Source organism: Odocoileus virginianus, chromosome 31 (genome assembly GCF_023699985.2).
Source record: "Odocoileus virginianus isolate 20LAN1187 ecotype Illinois chromosome 31, Ovbor_1.2, whole genome shotgun sequence".
NCBI lineage: Eukaryota > Metazoa > Chordata > Mammalia > Artiodactyla > Cervidae > Odocoileus > Odocoileus virginianus.
Window position 1 is genome coordinate 35,562,088 of NC_069704.1, and position 26,500 is coordinate 35,588,587.

A 26,500-nucleotide genomic window follows, 5' to 3' on the forward strand; every position below is an offset into this window, starting at 1 on the left:
GGGACGTTCCTGGTGGGCCAGTGGTTGAGAGTCCACCTGCCAATGCAGAGAACATCGATTCAGTCCCCGGTTCAAGAAGATTCCAGATGCTGCGGGGCAACTAATCCCGTAGGCAGGCAGCTACTGAAGCCCGAGGGCCCTAGAGCCCAAGCTCCAAAAACAAGAGACGTCATTGCAAAGAGAAGCCTGCACACTGCAACTAGAGAGTAGTCCTGCTCACCGCAACTACGGAAAGCCTACACGCAGCAACGAAGACCCAGCACAGCCAAAACTTAAAAAAAAAAGATAGTAAGCTCCATGAGAGAAGGGACCAACTTTTCACTAAAAAAAAAAAGGCATACTTCCTTCATGGAGACAGAGACAGTGCTAAAATGGGGAGGAGCATGGGAGTAGGGTAAGCTAGTAGTGATTTTCCAGTTCTGGGGTCGGGGTAAATTTGGGGATTCATTATGTGACTGTGCTTATACAACTGTGATACATATTCATTCAAAAGTATCATTTATTTTAAAAGATGAAAAAGAAATAGGAATAGCATGAGAACAGGTGATGGGAAGAGTGCCAGGTATGGGGCTCAGTGAGATTAGCGGGCTGGGGGCACAGGGTGGAGGAGAGACGTGAGTGAGTCTGACATCCCACGTGGGGGGAACCGAGCCAGGGACTGGGCCTGGGAGCGTCTAGGGAGGGGCCCACAGCCGGAAGTGCCAGTCAGCTCCTCCCTCTGTGACCCTGGACCCGTCTGTTCCCCTCTCAGCCTCGGTGACCCCGTGAACACAAGGAGGGTGGCCACTTTCTTGCCTGGTGTTCCTTCCAGAGCAGTGTGACCTTAAGGCCTCAGTCACAGATGAGAGGGGCATATACAGACCCTCCTCTGCCCCACTGACCACTGCAGCCTTCTGGCATCCTCATGTGCCCGGGAGGTGGCTTTGGAGGCAGGCCAGCCAGGCCGTCTACCCAGAACCCCTCCAGCTGTCTGGAGCTATGCCTCAGACCTATAGTCGGCCCACTGCCTGGAACCTCCTGCTGAAGCTGATCCCAGTGTCAGGCTCAGGTGACCTGGTCTCAGAGCACTTCTGGGCACACGGCACAGACCCCTTCGTTCTCTTGGCAGAGAACCAGACGCCATCCTAGAGTTAAGGATACAAGCATTTAAAAAGTCTTTGTTCTCCTGGAGCCGATATTCTGTGCAAAACATGTGTTTGTGATATATGCTAAGCAGGAAAAGCGGAAAAGGAGGATAGGAAGTGTGTGTGGGTGTGAAGACTGGAGGTAAATGAGTAAAGACTTGAAGATGGTGAAGGAGTGAGCCATGTGGACATGTTGGGGAAGAGCATGCCAGGCTGAGGGAATGGCCAGTGCAAATGTCTAAAGCTTCGAGCATGGAAGGAACTTTGCTGGAATGGCAAGAGTCGGGGAGCAGCAGAAGACAAGAGAAGTGAGTGGGGGGGGTGAATTGAGCCCATGCCTGGAGAGAGGTGAGACCAAGGCTTGGGCCAGAGGAGAGGGAGGTCTCTGGAGGACAGAGGCAGGTGACACGGCAGGAGGGAAAGACGGGAGGAAGGGAGAGAGGGAAGCAGGAGGAAGAGGTGGGGCAGGGGTCATGGTGCCTTATCGCTGCTCTGGGCTTTGCTCACACACACAGCCCCTCCTGCAAGCATTCCCTGGCTAGACTCCAGAGGGACATCTGTTCAGCTCTGGGAGCCAGGCTGGGATGTGAGCTATAGGAGCCCTAGCTCCTGTCCCATTCTTCTAGTCCCAGGCCGGCATGGACTGACTGCGTGACGCACACACGACCCTCCCCTGCTCTGGGCCTCAGCTTCCCTATCTGTATAGTGAGGCTGGGACCTGTTGGCATCTGGGGAGCCTACCTGCTCTGACTTCTTGCAGCACTTCAAAGCTTCATATCACGACCCCGTTACTGCCCCCTGCCTCAAGCTGGCTGAGGCTCTGTTTGAGATGGGGACAGGGATGGGACAAGGAGGAACCCCCCCCAACACCGTCAGCTCCAGGCCAAGCTTCTCCAGGGCTTTGCCAATGGAGGTCTGGCCCTCAGCTTGGTGGTCCTGGCTTTGGGAAGAGGCTCTTCTTACTCCTTGCCCGGCCAGCCGCTCTCCCACTCGCACCCCGGTGGCCCCTCCATCTGCCTGGTCTCACTGTCTCCTCCTCAGATGAGGTTCCGCATGCCGGGGGGAGGTGGAAGGAGCCATGGGGCTGGACCTCGCTGCTGGCAACTGCAGAGAGCGAAGGCTGTGGCCACAAGGCCTGCCCTGGCTCTGAACCCACCCTTGTGCTGAACCCAGAGCGGGTCCAGAGCTCTGTCCCAGCCTCCCGTGTGCAGGACTCATAACTATGGCATCTAAGAACACAGACAATGAGGCCAGCCCTCCTGGTCCAAACAGCCGCTCTGCCGCTCACTGGCTATATGGGCTTAGGAAGGACAGGATGTAACAGCACTCGCCTCCCAGGCTGCCGGGATGATGGAATGAGCTCAGCCTGGCACGCAGGGAGGGAGCATCCTGTCGCCACTCCACACTGTCTCATGGTCCTCAGGCCATCACACCCATCTGACACCAAGGAATCTGGGGCCTGGGGAGGCTGGCTCAGCAAGGGGTACAGAGTAGGGATTCCAGCCCTTTGTTGATATGATCTCTACTGGGTTTTGTTTGGTCTTTAGACTGTAAAATATATTCTGTAGACGTGTGAATAGAACATACAGTTAAGGGCTTCCCTGGTGGCTCCGCGGTAAAGAATCTGCCTGCCAATGCAAGAAACATGGGTTAGATGCCTGATCTGGGAAGATCCCACGTGCTGCAGAGGAGCGAAGCCTGTGAGCCCCAACGATTGAGTTCCCACGCCCTAGAGCCCGGGGCCACGAGAGAGGCCACCACAGTGAGCACACCACCACAACCAGAGAGTGGTCCCCACTCACCGCAGCTAGAGAAAACCCAAGCAGCAGTGAAGACCCAGAACAGCCAAACATAAAATTATTTTTAAAACAGTTAAAATAACAGTGAAACACTGAAAAACAAACAAACTCTATATAAGCAAAAAGCCCAAACATCCAAGTGCCCTTAGCAAGCTCGGGCAGGTTATTGAAACTCTCTGGGTCTCAGTATCCTTATCTGCAAAATGGGGGTCATGTGGCCCAGAGGAGTGAGGTGCTTTAGGTTTCAGGTTGGCCATCGGCATTGATGGAGCAAGGCTGGGAAGAGTTTACCAGAGTTCATGGTCTCCCCCTTGCGTCTGTGTTCAGAAGCCAAGGTGGCAGCGGGCGGGTACCACAGGGTGTGTGAGGGGATGCTCTGGCCCAGGGGTGGGGGGCGCCTGAGTGAGTGGTGGAGCCTCGGAGGCTGAGACATAGAGTTCAGAGGCAGGTACACCCAGGGACACAGCTAAGGTCATATGTCCAAGGCTGAGCCTTTGAGTCCTCCAGGGACCCAACAAACCCCTTGCTGGCTGATAAAGAGGATTCCTCAGACGGGGGTTCCTGTTGGAAGGATGTGTTCTTGCCCTTGCTGCCCCCCAACATTCCTCCACATATGTCCTGGTTCCTCTGGTCCCAGGTCAGGGGACATTAACGAGAAGATGATCTCCTAATGGAGGCCCAGCGCCAGGGCAGCGGAGATTGGCTACGGGAGACACCAGGGAGCAGTCTGGAGGTTGGGTGTGCTGAATGAGAGGTACCTGTGGGATATCTAGGGAAAGACCCAGTCCTGGGCTAGAGAAGGAGCTTTTAAGCCTAGGGAGGCAGTTAAGAGCTTGCAGGTGGATGAGGTGGCCCAGGGGGAGATGGTGAGCCCCTCTGAAAACGGTGTTTCAGAGATGACTGAAGGGGAGGCGGCGGCCGAGGTCTGTGATCTCCTCTGATGCCAGGAACCTGAACTCTACGGGGCATTACCTGACTTGTGCTTTGGGGCCAGTCCCTTCCCTCAGGCGGTTCAAACAAGTGAGGGCACATGAGGGAAGCCCATAGCCTCCTGGGCAACGTGGAAAAATGCCCCAGAGACGCTCGCCTCGCAGGACTGCCCTGCAGCCCTGAGTCACACAGCTCAGGCCCAGCTCGGGCTCTGGCAGTCTCTCCTTCTCGCCTTGTCCTCAGCTCCCTGCCCTCCAGATGACAGAGTGCCCAGGGCAAAATCCGTGGACTCTTCTCTTTCACCTGCCCTCCCAAAATGACTTCACCGGCTTTTAAATACCACTGGATGCCAACAGCTCCCCAAATTAGATCTCCAGCTCAGTCCTGTCTCCAGACTTCAGAGTCTCATGGACAACCGCCTCCCAGTCAGATTTTCCTCTCCCAGGCCTGCTCCTCCCAGCTTTCCTATCCCAGTAAAAGGCACATTCAATCTTCCCATTTCTCAGGCCCCAAACTTTGAGGTCATCTCGGCTCCTCCTCTCACACCCCACATCCCATCTGTCCATAGATCCTTTAGGTGTGATCTGCAAATTGTGTCTAGAATCCAACCACCTCTCAGAGTCCTCGGTTTGAGCCACTGCCCCCTTGCTCTTGGACTACAGCAGTGGCTTTCTGACTGTTCCAGCCTCTTCTCTGGTTGACTCAGCCCTACAGTCTAGTCCCAGGTGCTGCTGCTGCTGCTGTCGCTTCAGTTGTGTCCGACTCTGTGTGACCCCACAGACGGCAGCCCACCAGGCTCCCCCGTCCCTGGGATTCTCCAGGCAAGAACACTGGAATGGGTTGCCATTTCCTTCTCCAATGCAGGAAAGTGAAAAGTGAGAGTGAAGTCGCTCAGTCGTGTCCGACTCTTCGCCACCCCATGGACGGCAGCCCACCAGGCTCCTCCGTCCATGGGATTCTCCAGGCAAGAGTACTGGAGTGGGCTGCTATCGCCTTCTCCAAGTCCCAGGTGGCGCATTGGTAAAGGATCCAAATGCCAATGCAGGAGATGCAAGAGACATGGGTTCAGTCCCTGGGTCAAGAAGATTCTCCTGGACCAGGAAATGGCAACCCACTCTAGTACTCTTGCCTGGAAAATTCTATGGACTGAGGAGCCTGGCGGGCTACAGTCCATGGGGGTCGCAAAGAGTCGGACACGATTGAGCGACTATGAACATTCATACAGCCTAGTCTCAATATAGCAGCGGGGATGACATTTTCCAGAAACGAACCAGATCTCATCATTCACTCCTCGGCCCTAAGTTTCCAGTGACTCAAAGGCCCCTGCTACTCATCCCGCTACTGCCTGGTGGCTTTGCTGTTCCCTTCAAGGTACAGGTGTATTTCTACCACTGAGCACCGGCCTTGGCTGTTTCTCTGGGATGGTCTCCCTTCAGGTATTTGAAACATTAGATATGTTTTTCCTCCTGTGCTTATAGTATATATACCAATAAGCAGAGAGAAACAGTATTAAAAAAGAAGAAGAAACGAAAAGGTGATTAACTTAAAAGATACCGGTTATAAACTCATCTAAAAAGTTTTAGTGTTGTCCTAAGGCAAAGTATAAGCAATCCCCTGGCCCTGGTCTGGGGATACACACTGCCCCCTCATGGCCACTGCACGGAACGGCCTCATCCCAGGGTAGTCTCTACACTGGGACGCGGTCTAAGCTCCCCTCCTACTTGTCCTGACCTGCTGGGCTGTGCAGTCTCAGGGACTTCAGAATGAGCTGCGTGAACAGTCGCGGCTCTGTGTGGAGCCGGGAGACACGAGTTTTGGAGTCAGAGCTAGTAGGAATTTCAGATCTCCAATTCGCTGAGTGATCTTGGGCAAGCGACCTAACTTCTCCAACCTTCAGTTTCCTCATAGGTAAAACTGAGAAAATAACGAAACACACTTTATGGGGCTTTGAGGAGTAAAAGATACGAGCACAGTGCCTGGTGTATCAAGTGCTTGAAAGCTATTAGAAGTGCTCAATAGCTATTAGCAGCTTCCACTTAGAAGCTAACAGTTCTTCACTATTAGAAGAGACTCTTGGGAAAGTGTGGGTAGGTGAAGACTCCTGATTCCCTCACGCACGTGGCAGGTGGTGGTAGTGGTGAGGGGGCAGGTGACTGAAGACCCCAGGCCTTGCCAGAGCAGCCTCATGATGTCTGTCCCTTCCCTCCCTATGCCCAAGACACAGTCCCGGGACAGGCTCCAGAGGCTTGAGCGTGTCGAGCTGTCACATGACACTGGGAGACCCTCCCGACCCCTCAGACCCTGCCAGCCCACTCCCCTCCCAGAGGCCCAGGGCAGAACATAGGCAGGAACTCCTCCTCCTCGGCTGACGGTGGGAAAGGCAGTGCCTGGACACTGGAAGCAAACGGCCCAGGAACAGTGAGCGGAGGGAGACGATCGGGCCCGAGGGCCAGCCGAGCTCTCTGCAAGTGGGTGCCCCGGGAGGCGGTGCGCGTGAAGCTGGGGCTGAGGGCAGGACTCCAGGGGAACTCTGTTCCGGGAAGACAGCGCCTCTTTTTCTGAGGACTTGCCCCCTCTGCTGGCCTAGCTTGGGGAACCCCAGGCCTGGATTCCTGACTTGGCTTGGCACACAGCCCTTGGAGCCCTGTCCCTTCTGGCTGGGTCTTTTCAGACTGGGGTGGGTCTGGCTTGGAGAACACCCTGGGATATGTCAGTGCTGAAAGGCCACGGGAGACACTATGGGACATCTGTGAAACTCCCCCAATGGGTGTGGCAGGGTGTGTGAGGGGACTGAGGAAGGCAGGCAGGTCTGTGACAGTGAAGCAGCTCTGGCCTGCCCCTCCTTGCCTCAGCAGTTTTGGAAGAGGGGGCAAACTGGCAGGTTTTCCTTAGAGAACAAGGTCTCCAGGCTTCAGGTATGAAGCAACGCGGGCACCACTTGGGAAGGACCCCCCAAACCCAAACCTCAGGGCCACTGTTTGAGCCTCCCCGCCCCAGGACTGACATTCCTTCTTCCCCTGGCCTGTCCCCCACTGGCCCAGGCAGGAGCAATCCCAGACCCTGCAATCAGGAGGACTGCTTTCATCTCCATTCTGCACACAGCCTCTCACAGCACACCAGACTGGTACCACTGCTGAGTGGAACCAGCCCTGCCAGACAAGCCAGAGGGAATTCCAGAGTTAAGAACTTGGCCTCTGGAAAGCTCTGGTCCCAACAGTAAACTCCCATTGGAGACTGGAGCTGGAGGGGCAGGAAGGTACCACTGGATTCTCAGGGATCAAAAGTGGGGTCCTGATGCCCAGAGGGCCCCACTCCATGTAAGGGATAGAGCTGTTTTTCCTTTTAGCCCACACACAGCGTAATTTACTTAGATTTGCAAGATTTGGTCTAAGGTCACTGCTTAGTGGAGAGTCCACCAAACCCATGAGAACCCCTTTGCTGAGGGGGTCTGGCCCCCTGCTGGACACCAGCAGCCTATCATTCCTCTTAGATCTCCTGACCTCTGAATACAACCCGAGTTATAGTTCTTTCATTTCTAAATGGTTGGAAAAATATAAAAATATTTTCTAACATGTTAGAATTCTATGAAGTTCTCCTTTAGTGTCTATGAGGTGTCAAGACCAGAGCCACACTCATGCCCGTATTTACTGTCTGGGGCTAGTCCACACTACGGGGGCAGACCTGGGTAGCCACGCCAGAAACTCACAATGCCTACAGCATCCGGGCATCCACAAAAGACCTCTGCTACCTCCCGCCCTCAGCTTTAAGCCCAGCTGTGATGCTCCGCTGAGAATCCCTCAGAGGCTCCCCGCAAACTGACTCCTGTCTACCTCTCCAGCTTCATCACCTGTCCCCTCAGTTGTCTGCCCACTCTGGACGACCAATCCTCCCTCAAAACTCCCATAAACCATAGCGCTGGGCTTGTCTTTACCTTTACCTTCACTCGCAACACCTCTCTCCTCCAAATGGCAGTCTGCCATCTTAAGACTCAGCTCAAACGCTTTCTTCTGTCTTCCTTCCCCATCCAGGGGTCGCTCCCCCAGGCAGGAGAGCTGACTCCCTCATAGCATGACACAGAAAACTCCTTGTACGGCTCCTCAGCTTTTAATAAACAGACTGAAGACCTATCTGTGCCAGACCAAACACTCTCACTCTATTTGTTCTGGTATGTGCCCCCCTCTGGATTACTAACTGCAAAAGAGCAGGCCATGTTTTTTCCCCACAACCAACCACAGCCCGGCCTGGGCAGGGACACACGTGTTCACCATAAGTGGCTGGTTAGCATTCTAATCCTTTACTTGGCTAGAATGATAGGGGAGAGAGGGGCCTACATATTTTCCGAATACTGTAAAGTTTCAGCACATGTAACAGCTCAGGCACCTCCATGTACATTATCGCATTTAATCCTCAGGACTTCAGTGAGGAAGGCGGTAGCTCCACTCCATCGGGCAGCAGCAGGGCATCCCATGGCAGAGCCGGAAGCTGAGATCAGGTCTCTGCCTCCTGCTGGTGTGGAGATGCTCTCGCAGTACAGCTCACTCACTCAACCCACTGCTCGAAAGATGAAACAGATGCTTATGAGGCCCCTATTAGGTGTGGGGCCACTGACCCTCTGCTAAACGGGCTCAGGGCGAGGTGTGGCTCTGTCTCCTCCCTCGAGCCACCTGTCCCCATCCTCCCACCCCTTTTGCTGGACCTGATGTCTTTCAAGGCAGAGTGCCTGGGTCAGGACCAAAGGGCAGCCCTGCTGTCCTGGTAAAACTAAGTGCCAGTTTTGTGACATCACTTCTCCTTTCTCCTTCTGTTGCTCTGGGGTTTGTGGCTTTTTCTGGAGCAGAAGGAAGCTGTTGGGAAGTCTGGCCTCTGTGTTGAAGAGGTACCAACACAAAGAGGGCTGAACTAATGTGACTGTCACTGCACCTGCCTTATAGGAGCCTGAAGAATGCCTCTGGGGGCCTGCTGGAATAAGCCCTGGACCGCTCACATAGTTTTTTGAATATGCCAACAGAAGTCCAGAGCTCAGAGATAGGGAAAGCCAATATGGTTGCTGCAGGCCTGGGAGAAAGTGACATGGGAAAGGCAGGCGCCCAGGAGACTCCTTCTCAACCAGAGAGGCGGGGTCATGCCCGCACAGGTCAGCGCAGAGGCCATGGTGTGAACCAGTGGGAGGAGGAGCTTGTGCCATGTCCTCTACCCTCACGGTGGAGAGGGAACCTGTCACCGCACAGGCTCGATGCTAAGAGGCCCTCTGCAGATTCCGGAAGACAGGTCCCCTGAGCCCTCTCTTAGGTCTGAACTGATGCTACTGAAGACCACTCAGAGAAGTTTAGCTAGGTAGACCAGGGAGAGCTTTTGACAAAAGACTCAGCTAAGACAGCTGGTTTAACCACACACCTGACTCAGATGTGGTGTACCAAGCTGTTGTTTGGGATTCTGGACTGAGAAGTTAGCCTTTATCTTTCTGAAGACAGTGATCACTTTGGATTAAGAATGCAAGGCATTGTCAGGAGGAGGATGGGTAACTGGATGGACATCTGAGACCATGACTAAGTGACATTTTCAGGCTAAAATTCCGGTTTGACTAAAATCAAGTCCGATGTTCCCCCAACCCTCAGGGCAATCATGGTGATGGTGCGAGGAGCCTGTGCAAATTTAGCTGAATCACTAGTGATCGTCCAGTCAGAGATCTGGCAATAGTGAGACAAAGTGAGACACTTTACACACGGCAAAGCAGACAAGGGGATTTCTGACACAATCGTGGTTTGCATGTATCAAGGTCAAGACAGTAGGTGAGCTGTGACTCCACCAAGCAGTCGGGAACAAGCATGATTTATCTGCGGGGAAAAAATCTCCATCACGCCCAATCACTTTTTTTTTTTCCTAAGTATGTCACGATCTCCTCAGTCCTGGACATCAAAGTAGTCAATTACTGGCTCCTTCGCTATCTTCTGTAAATTGCTGCTCCCAGGATTCCTAAAAAGCAAACACAGAATGAGCAACCTTTTCTTGCTTGGGGGAAACCGATTCAGGCCGGTTTTAGAAAGTGAAGGGTCAGCTTCTTTACCATGTCTGAGACTCTGCTAAGACAACGCAGTCCACATGAGCAAGTAACTGTTGGAATTTGGTGAAGGGCACACAGGAGTTTATATTAATATATCAACACTACTCTTTCTCTTCTAAAATTTTTCCATAATAAAGTCTTTCCCCAGGGAAGGAGTGGGGCCGGTCCTGAGAGCTACTTGGCCCCAGGACCCCTGGCTGACGCTGTGCCCAGTGGGCCATACTGCGCTGTCCCGTCCAGCTCCAAGGGAAGAGCGACGGCTGGGACCCTCCTGGTGACCCACCCTCCTAGAGGTGCAGGAGGCTCTGGCGCGCTTCTGTGTGGAAGGCCAGGGCGGGAGGAGAGACCCCACTGGGCTCCCAACAGCTTCCAGCTAGGTGGCCTCGTCCTGCGTAGGGCAGCTGGTCCCCTCCTGGGAAGGGAAGGCAGGATGATGACCCCTCTCTGCTCCTGGCTGAGAAAACGCCTGCCAGACCTGCTGCTCGCTCACGCGGCTTTCTTTTCTCTTTAATCACGAGCATATGGAAAAACGATTCAAACCATACGTAAGCAGAGCAAAACACCAAAGTTTCCCCCTTCACTGCCAACGCCCCCCTAGAATCCCACTTCTATCTTCAGAATAACTGCTGTGAGTGTGTGATGTTCCCACATCACCTGGTGTGGCAGACTGAATCCATTTCCCAGCGTCACCATCTAGACGGTGGAAATTATGGCTAGTGTCTTTGCTCCCTGGAGGGCAAGTAGGCATTACAAATAGCAAACCTGGGACCCCTCTGGCATGAACAAACGTGTCCGGCATCCCAGTCAAACGTCATATGTCTGAATGCAACGCCCCAAGGCCAGGCCCAAGGAGGCGCCAATGCCTAGTGCAGCTCAGGGCAGTTCACTCCTCACTGGAGACTCTGGACAGACAGGGCCCTTCGGGAAGCAGCTAATGGATCCTTACTTGTCTGTCTGCCTGTGATGAGCGATCGGTGGCGGAGGCCGTGACTGATTCTCCTTTTCGAGTACACCTGTCAGTGTGGTAGGAGGACAAATGGACTTCCCTCTGTGAAAAGTCAGAACACAAAGTATTGAAAAGTGAGAACTGTTTGTGGAGACAGGCAGTCAGATGGAAATCCAGTCCGGAACTCAACATGCTGCAGGGCACTCTCTGATATGACCTGTCACCTTTGATTAATCCTCATCCCTTTCATCTACGTCTGCTGGGCCCACTACCTGCTTCCTCTCATCTCACTTGAGTCTTCTTTGTTGGGAGGTTCTTCCAACTCCCCCCGATTCGGACAGTGATCCTAGGTCCTGCAGTCCCCTCCTTGCCCACACCCCTGCTTTAGTCTCCTCCAATGGCAAACACTCTTCACAGAGGATGCCGAGTCCCAGGCCAGCACTCTTTCTGTTTCCATGATGCCAGGAGGACACAAGGGAACAAGGGATGGATCTGATGTGAAATGTGCTGTAGGTATGTCTGCTCTGAGGTCTGAGGCATGGGCTTTACTCTCTGGTTCAGAGCCTTAGATCAGTCAGAATAGTTGGCCCAGAGGCAGACTTTTCACCTAATCTTCCAAAGAAGGAAGAAAAACAACAGCCCAAGGCCAGGCCCAAGGAGGCACCAAGGACCAGTGCAGCCCTTCTGCACTGGTCACCGACCAGCCCAGGTTCTCAGGTCCAGGGCCCCCCCGAGCAGTTTCCCCTGTGACGGCGAGATCCACCCACCTGACCGCAGTGACCACCACGTTGCGCTTCGGCTCACTGTCATAGCTCACGCTCTCCAGGCCGTACACCTGGGCCAGGTCGTGGATGATCCGGCGGTGGTCTCTGTTCATGGGAGGGAAGCAGTGGCTCTTCTTACTAATTTTCCCCTGTATGGAGGGAAAGGAAGACTGACTGGTAAACATCATTTTGAAAACAGGCTATGCCTATAGAGGTCTTTCTCACTGTCCTGGAAGAGCCTGGGCCAGTAAGAGGTGACTGAGTTTGGGAGGCCCAGGGACACAGCAATCCACTGCCTGCTGGGCAAGGTGGCGGGATTGGGGCGGGAAGGGCGCAGGATGTACTTCCTGCAATTCCTCTGCGAGCCACGTGGCAGCAGCTGGCTGGGGCCAGGGGGGCAGTGGGCGAGTGAACCGAGCCTACGTGGACAGTGCAAAGGTTGCTCCCACAGGGCCTCTAACTGGGGAGTGGGTGATGTCGTCAAGAAATGACTAAATACACTGAAGCGTTACAAAACAAGAAAATCTCACTTGTACACTCCACACTAAAAATCATGAGTTTACAGAGACACGCTAGCAGAGAACTACATCTGCTCAGGTTTCCTGATTAGGAGGGGAACGATTCCATTCTCTCCTTTGTGCTAGCATCCTGCTGGGGAGTGGGAACAGAAGGCAGGCAGGGCAGAGGGCGAGTAGACGGCGGGAAGGAAACCTATTTTCATTAGATACGGAGTCAAAGGAGCCATCTTTCCCTCACTCACAAGCCCTCTGAATGAAGAGGGAGATGCTGCAGGGCTGGCTGCTACTGACACATGAGAGGCTTTCCTGCTTAAAGCCACCTCCTCGACATCTCCGGCTGCCTCCAGGACAGGCTTCCCTCTCCTGGAGGAACTGATACCATTACTGTTCAACTCTACTCATTCAACTTTCTATCTCTGCCCAACATATTCTTTCCTGCCTTTGGAGTAATAAGAACCATCGAGTCCAATCATGCAACAGTCCTTCAGAGATCTCTGTGCGTGCGTATGCAGCCATGTCTGACTCATTGTAACCCCATGGACTGCAGCTTGCCAGGCTCCTCAGTCCATAGGATTTCCCAGGCAAGAATAACTGGAGCAGGCTGCTATTTCCTCCTCCAGGGGTTCTGCCCGACCCAGGGAGAACCTGCATCTCCTGCACTGGCAGATGGGGGTTCTTTACCACTAAGCCACCAGGGTGTCTTCCTAAGTATCCTTATCGAATTCCCTTCATCCACAGTGTCTCCTCCCATTCTTAAGCACAAGGCTAGGATGTGTATTTACATTTAATATTATTGCAGATATCTTCCCTGAACCAGGCTAGAGCTTCCATGAGTGTTATAATGGCTGGGCTTTGGAGAAAGGTAAGGATCCTCAAGGCAGCTGTGATTTTTTCCTACAACTACTTTACACTGACAGTGTTTCTGGGACTTTTTTTTTTTTTTTTAATCAAGTTGGCCTTAGAGACACGTAGAGTTGGATATTTTGATTTCAACCTTATTCACGGCCTCCACGAGGGCTTCCATTTCCTTCTCAATATCGCTGACAAACTTTAAGTCCTTCCTGAAATGAGAAATAGCCATAGTTAATTTCATTTGTTTCTGCTCTTTTGAGAATCCCTTCCATCCACCCTCTGCCTATATAGCGCAGACAGTGGACAATGTGGGCAGGAAAATTGCAGAGGCCAGGTAGGAACTGTCAGATAACAGAAGGCTGAATGTGACGGAACAAAGGAAAAAAAAGTAATAAGAAAACAATTATGAGAAGAGAGAAGACAGAAAGAGAAACAGTCATCAGAGGGCCAGGAGACAAGAGGAAAATAAGACCGTTACCACCCAAATGAGGACCACCCATGTGATGGAGACCTGGATGGGCAGAGGTGGAACGTAGCCAGAGACCCTTCACTGCAAGCCAGTCCAACCCTTGGAGGGCCCCACCTCCTATCACAGGGGCCACACACACATACACACTTCCCAAGTTCAACTCTTCAATGGGACAGTTTTGAGAAACCAAGAGAATGACTTATTAAATACCATATAATCTCTTATAATATATAAATATACAAACTGGCTCAACCACAGAGGACTGCATATCTTAAAAGAGCAAACATTTGGTAAGCCACACTTAAGGAAGTAGGTATCAAGTCACATACCTAGCATCTTCCTTCAAACTGTCACTGAATTTTGACCCTGAAGAACGTACGTTGAAAGGATCAGAATCATCACTGATATGAAATGCCTCTGCTAACCTCCTGAAAGAGAGTGAAGTATGTAAATGAAAGGAAAGGAGGGGGAGGAAAATTATCTCATAGTAACAGTGTACCCACCAGGTTCTACGTTTTTTTTATACATTAATCATCTCATTTCAGTAAACCTGATTATTCAGGAGAATAAGAACAACTTGGGACAAGATACCGAATTGTCTTCACAGAACAAAACAAGTAAGACAGATTTAGATGGTTCTGAGCAAGCTATAGGCTGACACTAGAGACTTAAGACTGTCTGGTGAAGAGAAGGCTGAGCGAGGGCACGCACTGGGGATGGTCAGTGGGATATATTTCCTCTGAGGTTTCACCTGAACATCAGACGAATAATGTAGAAAGATAATACTAAAATTAACATCAGTCTACAGAAAGTCTACAAAATAAAGAATTCCATTAACAACATAAGCACTGCATTAATTTTAATGTGCTTCCTTTTATACTTTTCTTCTGTAATTTTAAGTAGTACATGAAACTCTGAATCTTTTTTAGCATTTCTCATATTACTGTTTGATTTTCACACTTCCTGTGTTTTAACAGCTGCATAATCTTCTAATTTTATATGTCCCACAATTTACATAAGCATTCCCCATTTAGGTTCCTTTAAGAGTCCCCCAGTTTTTGAATATTATAAGTAACACAGTATCTCCGAGCAAAAACCTTTTAGGATTATTTCTCTGGAAAATGTTTCTAGGTGTGGCATAACTGCATTAAATAGTATGGACCTGAGACCCAGATCATCAAGGTCTAAGGTTTCCAACAATGCTGTTTGTGCTTTGACCAGGAGTTGTATGAGTCTCGTGGCATCTCACCAACACCTGGTTATGTCCTTTTTTTAAGATAGTTAAAATTCAATTTAGCATTTATAGTTTTCCTTTACAAGGAGACAGGGATCTCTTACAAGCTTAATGCCCATAAGAATTTGGTTTATTATTGCTAGGTTTTCTAATTTTTTACCAGCAGTTTCAGTTCAGTTCAGTTCAGTTCAGTTGCTCAGTTGTGTCCAACTCTTTGTGACCCCATGAACCGCAGCACGCCAGGCCTCCCTGTCCATCACCAACTCCCAGAGTCCACCCAAATCCATGTCCATCGAGTCAATGATGCCATCCAACCATCTCATCCTCTGTTATGCCCTTCTCCTCCTGCCCTCAATCTTTCCCAGCATCAGGGTCTTTTCAAATGAGTCGAGTCTTCACAGGTGGCCAAGGTATTGGAGTTTCAGCTTCAACATCAGTCCTTCCAATGAATACCCAGGACTGATCTCCTTTAGGATGGACTGGTTGGATCTCCCTGCAGTCCAAGGGACTCTCAAGAGTCTTCTCCAACACCACAGTTCAAAAGCATCAATTCTTCAGTGCTCAGCTTTCTTCACAGTCCAACTCTCGCATCCATACATGACCACTGGAAAAACCATAGCTTTGACTAGACCAGTGGTTTAGTTTTCAAATTTTCAGGACAATTCCTAGAGGGGGAGATCTTTTGATGCTTTGACTAGTTGGCCACTAATTCAAACGTACACACCAATAAAACATAACTGCGGGGTGAATTTGGTCTGCCAGTTTTTCATTTCTGCAATGGAGCATGTATTTGCAACTTTAGATGGCATTTTCCTTTTCAAATTCACATGTCTCTCTCTTTTTTTTTTTAGGTCTGTGAGTAAGAAAGAATCCTTATATAGTGAGGGTCATTATGTCATTGTTCAAAGATTGAGGAGAAATTCAAAAGGCTTTCAGAAATAGCTAGTTCTAATCAATAAGTTTCATTTACTGAGCATCTAATATGTATTAGGCTTGTGCCAAGAGTTTTATGTGTATCATCATTAGTTTTAATGTATTAATCCTCAAAACAACTCAGGGAGATAGATACTATTATTATCACTCACTATGCACAGATACTTGGGAAAATTAAAGCTGAGAGAGATAATGTGTTTTGTCCAAGGTCACACAGCTATGTGAGTGAAGCTAAGCTAAGATTCAATTCTGGGCAATCTAACTCTAGAGCTATGGTTGGCTCTCACTGCTGTGCAATACTGTCTCAACTACACAAAGGTGCATTTCCGTGTTTTGGAGGCCTTCTATGCATTCACTACAGCATTTCTGAAATCTCTGGACCGCAGCAGAGAACAATGTGACAGTTCTTAAAGGACAAGAGCTTGAACAGCAATTATTCCAAAGTTACCATAAGGGTCAAATCCAAGGAAATTTGGGCAGTGCTACTAATCATATTACAGTCTACACATTTAGTCACCTAAAAAGGTATTGTTAACAACTGCTCAAAGTTGCACTTCTAGGTGAAACAAGACTGCATTTGTCTGCATTTATCTGTTTCTGCTTACCTCTGTCTTGAAAAAATTTCAAAGAATGGTTAAGTTACAAGAATATTACAATGGGACTTCCTTAGTGGTCCAGAGCAGCTTCGAATCTGGTCTGGGAAGATGCCATATGCGGGGCAACTAAGCTTGAGGACCACAACTACTGAAGCCTGAAGCCTGCACACTCTAGAGTCCATGCTGTGCAGCTGCCTGCCGCAACTAGAGGAAGCCACAGACAGCAACGAAGACCCAGCGCAGCCAAAACAAGGCCAACAAACTCCTACATGCTCTCCACCTAAATTCTCCAAATACAAACATTTTCACAGAACTATACCTTTAATCTCTGCTGGAACTAGAAAGTCTGTCAGGCACTGAATAAAAAAATCCTCTTAATCTGATAAAGAATATACTCAAATAACTTACAACAGACATCATAGATAGTGGTGAAATATCTATTATCACTACCTTCTATTCAATACTATACTGGAGGCCTAGCCAGTGCGACATGGAAAGAAAAAGAAAAAAGTTAAGAATTAGAAATAAATTATAAGAGGACATGATTGTGTACATGCAAAATCCAAAAGAAGCTACAGATAAACTATCGGAAATAAGTAATTTAGCAAGGTTGTGAATACTTGTCAACAAATATCAATTGTATTCCTACATGCCAGCAACAAGCAATTAGAGAATTAAAAGTGGTAACAAGGAAAAAATACCATTTATAATAGCATCAAAAAACATCATACAGCAAGCAACAAATCTAAAGATGTACAAAATCTATATACAGAAAACTATAAAAATATCATTGAAAGAAAACATGACTAAATATAAGGATATACTTTGCTCATGGACCAGAGGCCTCAATATCACAAAGTATTGAATCTTCCCAAACTGATCTATAAATACCAGCTCAGTCAAAATCCCAGGTTTTTTTTTTGCAGATATTGATAACCTATTTCTAAAATAAAAGGAAATGCAAATGGCCAAGAATAGCCAAGACAATCCTGAAGAAGGACCGTGTTTGAAGAGATATGTTACCACTTTTTAAGACTTGTTATAAAGGTACAGTAGTTCAGATAATGTGATACTAACACAATGGAACAGAATGAACTTGGAATAACCCATACGCAACATGACTACCTGCTTTAAGACAAAGGCACTGCAGCGAACTGAGAAAAGGATTTCTTGATAAACGATACTGGGTCAAGCGAACATTTGTTTGAAAAAAAAAAAAGGAATCATGAACCCTCCTTATACTATGATTAAAAAAAAAAAATAGGTCCAAGTCAACTATAGTTCTAAATGTGAAAGGTAAAATACCATTATGACCTCAGGACAGACAGATACTTCTTAAACAAGCTATAAAATATACTATTAACTAAGGAAAAGACTGATAAACTGAACAACATTAAAAATTAGAAATGTCTATTTATTAAGACACCATTTGGAGAGTGAAAAGTGAATGCACAGGGTGTGAGAAACAGTAATATATGAAACAGGCCTTCCTTGGTGGTACCGTAGATAGGGATTTGCCTGCCAATGCAGCGGACATGGGCTCAATCCTTGGTCTGGGAAGATTCCAGATGCCTCAGAGCAACTAAGCCCTTGAGCCACAATTACCAAGCCTGTGCTCTAGAGCTTGTGAGCTGCAACTACTGAAACCATGTGCCTGTGTTCCCTAATAAGAGAAGCTACTGCAATGAGAAATACATGCACTGCAACAAACTTATTCTTACTCAATGAACAGTAGCCCCCGCTAGCCACAGCTCAAAGCTCACAAGCAACAATGAAGACCCAGCACAACCAAAAATAAATAAATTTTTTAAAGGAGAAAAAATTTATTAAAAAATATATATATATATAAAAAGGTGGTGGTTTAGTTGCTAAGTCATGACCGACTCTTGCGACCCCATGGACTGTAGCCCACTAGGCTCCTCTGTCCATGGGATTTCCCAAGCAAGAATACCAGAGAGGGCTGCTATTTTCTTCTCAAATAAAACAAAGGACTCATATCTAAAATATGAAAGAATTCTTAGTAATCAGTATGAAAAAGTCAGATGATACAATTAAAAAATAAGCAAAGACTTGAACTGGTACTTCACAAAAGATATCCAAATGGCCAATAAACATATGAAAAGGTGTTCAACCTCACCAGTCATCAGAGAAACATAAATTAAAAGCGCAGTGATATCCAGTTATACATCTACAAAAATGGATTAAAGTTTAAAAGACTGACAATTCCAAGTGCTGACACAAACAGAGCGCAGTGGGAAATATGACCCTGTTCATGGGAGTATAACTTGGTACAACCATTTTGAACACTGGCAGAATCAACAGAAGCTGAAAATACGCATACCTTATTAATCAGCAATTCTACTCCTGAGTTTATTATCCAACAGGAATGAGTACATATATACAGCAAAGCTAGTACAAGGATGTTCTTTACAGAGCATTATTTGTAACAGCCCAATACCAATAACGACACATGTAATCTATTAACTAGAGAATAGATAAGTGATGATACATTACTAAAATAAAATAAATATTGTTCAGGAATGAAAACAAACAAAATACTGCTACATGCAACAAAAGGAGTATCACAAATATAATGTAAGAAACCAGACAAAAATACCACCCACAGGATTTCATTATTTAAAGTCCAAAAACACACAAAATAATCTAAAATGTCAAGAGTCAGGATACAGGTTGTATCTCAGTGGAGTGTTAAGAACAGGTTCTGGAAACTTTTAATATCTTGACCTCATTGCTGATTACACCAATGTATTCACTTTGTGATGACTCACTGATCTGTATAGTTTTGATCTATATGTATGCAACATAAAAGTTCATTAAAAGAATTTTAAGCCTCTTATCTCCATTGGAATCAGGAAGTCTGCCAGTCCCTGAATTAGTATGCTGTGGGGCATGTAATGTTTATACTTGCCTGAAACCACTTAAGCTCTTGTTTCAGAAACACGCTGAGATCACCTAACTGGTTTATCCTTAGGCACTTCAGTTCTTGATGACTGAATTTCTCCTGCTCTCCAATAGCAGCAAAAGACTCAGAGCAGGTGCTGAATGAATGCTTGAAGGGTTGCTCTGTCCCACTAACTTCACAGAGCTCAAAGACAGATAAATTGTAGTTCAAACTACTTACTTTTTCCTTTCCAAGGCTGAACATTCCTCATCACACTCCAGCCTTGAGAAACAAAGAAAAAATTAAAGTTAGAGAGAAGGTTTCACAGTTCCTACTCTGAGTAGCTCAGTTGGTAAAGAATCTGCCTGCAATGCAGGAGACCGGGGTTCGATTCCTGGGTCAGGAAGATCTCCTGGAGAAGGAAATGGCAACCCACTCCAGTATTCTTGCCTGGTGAATCCCAAGGACAGAGGAGCCTGGCAGGCTACAGTCCATGGGGTCACAAGTGTCGGATATGACTTAGTGACTAAACCACTATCACCACTCAGCAATAAGTTCTTGAATGGTCACCCTAGAGACTGAGCATACTCTGACCAAATGGCTGGATGAGGTCCCTCTCAAGGACAGGTGGGCAGGCCTTCGAAAGGCTTCAGAGTGTCCTGAGGCTGCTCAGCCCCCAAAATGCTCCCAGCAGCCCTCTGACAGCCCCATCTCCCTCTCTTGACACAGCCACCTCTCTGTTCTCTTGTAGGTTAAAATGTACCTGCCCAGGTCTCTGCTTTCTCTGGCTACTATCTGGAGTGAGGCCCAGAAACGCTTCCTCTGGTCTTAGCTGTGTCCTGAGTAGGATTCACTGCACTGGAGTGGCTGTGGCCTCTTAATGTCAGAGGTCTGTTGAATACTGTGTGTGCAAGGCTTTACTGCTGGGGACTGACACAAGTGAATGGTTCCTGGCCTCTGGAAATTAAGTCTAATGTGAGAAAGAAGGCACAATTACACATTTTTTAGATTACCTGGCTTGGTGAATTTCCTTCTTAGTAATCAACTTGCTGATCTCCACTGAATCTCCAAGCTGCATGTCTGTTATTTTGGAGGCCATGGAAATAGCAGCTATTCTGAAGTACAAAAAATAAAGGGAAGAAAGGCACTGCAGTTTCACAAGAATCTCCTCATGCCAGGCACACAAAAACGTCTTTCAAGAAAAATCTACCTCCTGACAATTTGTGTGGCCTTGGAAGCCTATTTATTGTAACTATCCACACATTTACGTGGTATCTCAGTTAGTCTAAACAGCTCCATAGGAAATGAGGCAATCAATTTCTTAGCACTCCCTTGAACATCTGAGCCAATGCCGGGGACTCAGTGGGTATTCACAGTCAATCTGATGTTGCACACTCCTGAAGTCCCACCTCTCTGACACATCTATGCATCTCTGCATCTCCAAGTTGTTATCTCTGCATCTATTTGTCCATCCATCCTAAAATCTATACCCCTGTACTCAGATCCCCATGTGACCACACAGGTCCCAAGATTTCAGGAGGCTGCAAAGACAAACCACAGAACAGCCAGAAACCCCCACACTCCAGTAGGAGCAGAGGGCCCGGCTGTGCCATCACAAATGGTGGGACATGAAAGCAATTCATGCAACCACAGGACATCTTCCCTTCTGATCTCATGGTGAAAGAGGACCGGAGGTAGAGAGAGAGGAAGGAGGAGGAGAAATAAAATGGTTTACAAATTAAGGTTAGGGAAGGTAATGAGGTACATAAAGCAGTACTTTTTCTTTGAACCTGAAAAACTAGACTCAAAATTTATTTTAAAAACTGTCCTTAAAAGTTGCAAAGATCCTATAATAAACTCCTGTATATCCTTTACCTAGACCTGCGGATTGTTAACATTTAAGCAGCACTAACCTTTGATAAGTACTGGATGCTTCTGAGCAAACCATGATTTCCTTTCTTCGTCCACACTCACACTGCAGCTCTATCTGAAATAAGATGAACGTGGAGCAGCTTTCAGCCCACGGAAAACATGTGAATGGGCAGGTTTCATTCATAAAGCCTCTCTCGAATCAAACCTTGGCAGAGAACAGAGAGACAGGGAAAGGCTCCTCTCCAAGATGGAGGAGCTAACTACACACACAAACTGGCAACGTGGTGGCTGACATTCTAGGAGGGAAGTGCCAGGTTTACGTGCCCCTTACAGGGCATTATCCCTGTCCTTAATCCTGCCTGAAGGGGCAGGCCTAGAATGAAGTTTCTACCACCAAACCAGAGGGAGACACTTTCACCTTCCACTTTCACCTCCTCGGGGGAGACCTTGCCCCATCCCTCAGAACAGTTAAGTCCCCCACTCACGTGTTCGTGTGGAACCCCTGCAAGGGTGTAACTACTTCACAACCCTTACCAGAGTCGTAAGTAATTACCTGAGTAACTAGTTAGTATCTGTCCATCTGATTAATAGAACCATGTGTCTCCTGTTCACTGGTAGACCTCCAGCATCTATATAGCATAACATCTTCTACAAAATAGACACTTAAATACTTGTTGAATGAATGGAGTGGGCAATCAAGAGTCTCTCTTGAGAATTCAATCAAAGGGAGACAGAGACTGGTCAGGGGGCAGTGGGTACTTTCTGAACTAAAAGGCCATCTCAAGCTTGGCAGACAGAAGTCCACCTTTCTCTGTTAATTTGCAGTTCCTTGTAACCAACGACCCTGGATTGGGATGTGTGCTTTAGTGCCACTGCAGGCAGTCCTAGACTCATCAGCAGCACCAGGACCGCAGCCAACACCCCACCTGGAGCCAGGACTACGCACCTTGGCCTTGCAGGCGGTCACTGGGCAGGGCAAGCTGAGGTGGCAGGGCGCCATGCACGGGTGGCCACAGTCGGCTCTGGAGGCAGTGCAGGGCTGCTTGCAGACCTCATCGCCCAGACATTCTCCTTTGTGACAGAGCCTCTGACACCTGTGCATCCCACACGGCAGCGTGGCGCCGCAGGGCAGTCCACAAGAGATGTCCACCAGGTGACAGGGAATGTTGCTTCGTAACTAGGAGAGAAGTAGCCGGGTTCTCATCTCCGTTCAGGATCTGGGGTGGGTTTCAACTTCCTACTTAGACATTTTGGAACTTTCACAATCAGTATATTTAAAAAAAAAAAAATTTTTTTTTTTTTTTAAATCAGGCTGATTTTTTTAAAAAAAATTTTTTAAAAATCAGGCTGATTTTTAAAGGCTGAAAGGTTAGTTTGAAAAGAAAACAAACCTGAGCTTTATTTAATTATGCTCGTTACAGTTTGAAAGGATTTGTTTAAGAAGTGTGACTTGCAACATAAACTTCCCAAGGTGAGTAACAGGCATGTGAAACCAGATAACTAGGGAGGATCTGAAAATGCTATGACTAACTGGGAGGGTCAGGGGATCTTCTACCTCTGCAAACAGCTAGGGCACTGAGTTGACAGAAACCCCAGGGGTGGGGGCACCCTTGGCTCATGGTTTCCGGACTGCTGGCAGGGCAGTTTTATGTAATTAAATACTCAGCTCTCCTCACATCTCCCAACCCCTGGTCTCCATAGTTTTAGATAGCTCTGTCATTAAAAAAAATTAAGAGGCAACAGGCCATGGGACCTCCAAGTCATTTTTTCTTGAGAAACTGCCTTCCCCCAGGATTCCTCACTCTAGGAAAAAGATGCTGGGATTTTACTCCTGTGGGACCAAAGACTACTCTCTTGTACTTGCTCAAAGTCTTTTAAGAACCCTCAAAGAGAGGAGTATACTTCGACTCTGATGAGGCATAACCTTTAATCTTGAAGAGGGCCCCAGAGTCTAGTACATACCTGCTTTGGATTCGGTATCTTGGTGGAAGGTATTCCCAGTCACTAAACACTCCCTTACTTTACCACTGGGAGAGTTCACGCACACGCTGGGCCCTATGCTGCTCGCGCCCCCATTACCTGCCTATCTTCTCAGCATCCTTGAGGAGGTTGCTTATGTTACTTCCTCCAGGAACACCTTCCCTGGGTAGGGGTCCCTTCAGTGCCCTGTACTTCCCACACGGCTGCACCTATAATCAACTGCTCATTCATCTGCTCTCCGCCCCACAGTGAAGGCTCCACCAGGGCAGGGCCAGCCCCCGTGTTTCATTTCTCAATCACCTGAACCCAGACAGTTACCTAGTACAGAGCAGGCAAGCAGTAAATATTTGCTGACTGAAGTCCAACAACACAAAGATAACACAAGGATCTCTTAGAATGGTTACTCTTAGAGGAAGTAAGATTTCTCAGAGGAAGAATAAATACTAAGGATTATGACTTGAGAACCTCTGACAGGAAATAAGTAGAGAAAAATATGTCCATCAAGATAAGAATACTGCAAACATGTTGTCACAGCTGTCAAGAGTTTCAAGAAAGGTTGGCCAACATGTTACGAAGTAAAAAAAGCAGGTTACAAAACAGTATAGTCTTCATAGAGTAGAGGAGAATATGTAATACACTGCCTGAAGTCTATACACTAGAATGTTTAAAAGTATTTCTTTCTGGGTAGCAAAGCTATATTAAATGTCTACGATGAATATGCCTTTTTAAAATTAAAGAAATTTAAAAACTGTTTCAAAGGGTCTATAGTCAGCAGTGCCAAATACAGCTTAGATGCTAAGAATAAGGATGAAAATCCTTCACGGTAGTGGCAGTGGGGAGGGGCAGGTTAGTGGGAGGAAGGTGTTTGGCCCATCAGCAGGATGGAAATCTGTGAAGGGAGTGGAGAGCAGGATCGGCGGTAATTGGCAGGGAGCCCACCTGCACTCTTGGGATATTCTCACTGTAACCCTTTTCCCCAGACTGGCAACCCCTCCCCATGCTAGCTAACCTGGACGCTGTCTCTGAACACAGCTCATGTTCTCAGGGCCTACTGGCTGAGTCTCATTTCACTGTAACAGGATTAAAAATGAGAGCAGAATAGTCTAACAATGCTACTGACCGCATGGTTCCATTTATGTGGCCTCGTGAAAAGGCAACGGACTTTGTTAGGGCAGACAACACATAACTGGCTACCGGGGCTGGAGCAAAGTGGAGAGTAATTCTGAAGGGACATGAAGGAGTGTTTGGGGGTGAATGACCTGTTCCACATCTTGACTGTGGTGGTGGTGACATGACTGCATGACTGCTTTTGTCAAAACTCATAGACTTGCAAGCTAAAAAGGGTAAATTTTATTTTATGCAAACTATACCTCAATGATAAAAAAAGAAAAAAAAAGTGGCAATAGCAAATCTGCTTCTTTGGAGCATATTCACTTTGAGAAACAATGAGGCTAATCCTCTTAACGAAATCCAACAACCTCTGGCTGGAACAATGAACGACTTGAGAGAACGCTTACCTCATGTTTGCCCATGCACCACTTCTGCGTGAGGAAAGTACAAGGAGGACACTTGTCCTCACTATGGCAAGAATGGTACACTGGAGAGAGAAAGGCACAATCAGGAATGATGTCCAAACAGCGCCACACCGACGATTACACATATTGTAATAGCATTTGACATGAACTTTTAAATTTAGGAGCTGGAAGTACTTTTTAAAATGGTCACTGGAAAGTAAAAGTAGTTGGCTTTATATTAAAGGGCTGAAAGATGAGCATGAGAGAAAGAAACCCAGCTGAGGGGGGAGAGACACAGAAGCAGAGAAGGGGTCAGTTGGTCCACCCCGTCTCCTGCAGCATGGCCACGTGGTCTGTGCACATTCCTCAGTCATGTTTGTGGTCCTAACGCACACAGCTCCCTTCTGTTCAGACATCTTTGTTACTTGTCTCATCTAACATGCTTCCTCTGACTCCTTTCAATTTCTTTACTGCCTGAAAGAGGCAGTTCATTCAAACTCATCCCCTACAGCGAAGCCTTCCGTGGCTGACCCCTCCCTGCCCTGAGCTCTCTTGCTCTCCCTGACCCCTTGGTTCTGAGGCAGACGGCTTGCTGCCATGCTATCTGCCCCATCTTCATGCAATGGCTGGTTGTGGCAAATGTACTCAACTACCACCTTCTTCCTCCCAGAAACAACAGAGCCCCGTCCAGGTCCTGGGCTATTGTTTTCTTCCTCTGAACCTCCTTTTATGTCTGATATCATGCTGGATATACAACAAATGCCCAAGAAACGTGAATGCTGAACGAAAGTAGGCTAAAACAAAACAAGTCACAAATGGCTAAGTTCTCTCTATGCACCTGGACTTCATCCTAACATCTGCAAGTGACTGTAAAGAAGTGAGTGCGAGTGAGTGTGCTGTCTGTCTGCCTGAATACTAACTTCACAGTGGCAGACACCACTCGCAAACCAGGCAGGGAGGGTCATCTTAAGGTCTCCAGGGAAGGGGGGCCTCTCATTTCATAAGGAATTTACTTAATTCTTCTTCACTCTTTAAAAAATTAAGAACTGGTTGTTTTGTCAGTCTCAATCATGTGGCCAGATTTACTGTAAGGATCAAATCTGATGACTTAAGTTATGTCAGGTTTGCCTCTGGGACGTGACAAAAAAGGAAATGATGGGCTAGACACACTTCAGGGGAAAGCCAGTGACTAGACTGTACGGAAAGTGGGTGATGCCAAGTAGCTACTGGTCTGGTGTCTACAGCAGTCTATCACAGGAAAACTGGAAACAAATGTCCAGCAATATGAGGCTGACTGAATCAGTTATGGCCTATCCATGTAACAGGACACCCCACTATCATCTAGAAGAATATTTATTGATAAGGAGACAGATTAAAATTACAGTAATAAGAGAGAAAAAAATCTATTAACTTAAAATAAGTTCAATAAAATCCCACTTTTATTTTAAGGAAAAAATGCAAATATATATTTTCACCCATGGAAAAAGGCCCTAAAAAATCACCAGGCGAGAATACTGGAGTGGGTTGCCAAGCCCTCCTCCAGGGAATCTTCCCCACCCAGGGATCGAACCCATGGCTCCTGCATTGCAGATAAGATTCTTTACTGCTGAGCCACCAGGGAAGCCCTGAAGACCATCATGCAACATCCTAAAACCTCAGTGTGAGCAGGCTGTGAGGTGTGGAGGCAAGCAGATGGGACTCACCTGGATGGTCACATTCATGGACTCTGGCACAGGTCTGGGTACACTCAGGGGGCCTGGTGCCACAGGGAACTGGCGGGTAGATCACTGATGCACCACAGTGGCAGGTTAATTCATCAAAACCTGGTGAAGCAGCAGGTGAAACAAACCTTCATGAGTTTGAGATTTGCACACAGATAACTACAAACACACTTTTTTGCGGGGGTGGGCTTGTATTTTTAGAGGTTAATTTTTAGGGGCTGCCTTTTCTTTAAAAAAAAAGAGGTTTTTATTTTATTAAAGTTGTCTGGTAGTGAAGCATTCAAT

At 47.7% G+C, this 26,500-nt stretch overlaps 1 protein-coding gene across 2 annotated transcripts in view; it reads right to left on the bottom strand.

Moving 5' to 3' along the window:
* Positions 1 to 9,596: 9,596 nt before the first annotated feature.
* Positions 9,597 to 26,500, bottom strand: part of NFX1 (nuclear transcription factor, X-box binding 1) — a 68,073-nt gene continuing 51,169 nt past the window's right edge. For both annotated transcript variants that reach the window (XM_020905117.2, XM_020905119.2), the window contains exons 14-24: positions 26,198 to 26,317; positions 24,498 to 24,577; positions 21,947 to 22,177; positions 21,042 to 21,115; positions 20,142 to 20,243; positions 19,369 to 19,410; positions 13,793 to 13,891; positions 13,137 to 13,203; positions 11,628 to 11,773; positions 10,861 to 10,962; positions 9,597 to 9,826 (exon numbers count right to left, since the gene is read on the bottom strand). In XM_020905117.2, the coding sequence (XP_020760776.2) occupies positions 9,754 to 9,826; positions 10,861 to 10,962; positions 11,628 to 11,773; positions 13,137 to 13,203; positions 13,793 to 13,891; positions 19,369 to 19,410; positions 20,142 to 20,243; positions 21,042 to 21,115; positions 21,947 to 22,177; positions 24,498 to 24,577; positions 26,198 to 26,317 (1,136 nt within the window). In that variant the 3' untranslated portion in view covers positions 9,597 to 9,753. The remainder of the gene's footprint in view (positions 9,827 to 10,860; positions 10,963 to 11,627; positions 11,774 to 13,136; positions 13,204 to 13,792; positions 13,892 to 19,368; positions 19,411 to 20,141; positions 20,244 to 21,041; positions 21,116 to 21,946; positions 22,178 to 24,497; positions 24,578 to 26,197; positions 26,318 to 26,500) is intronic.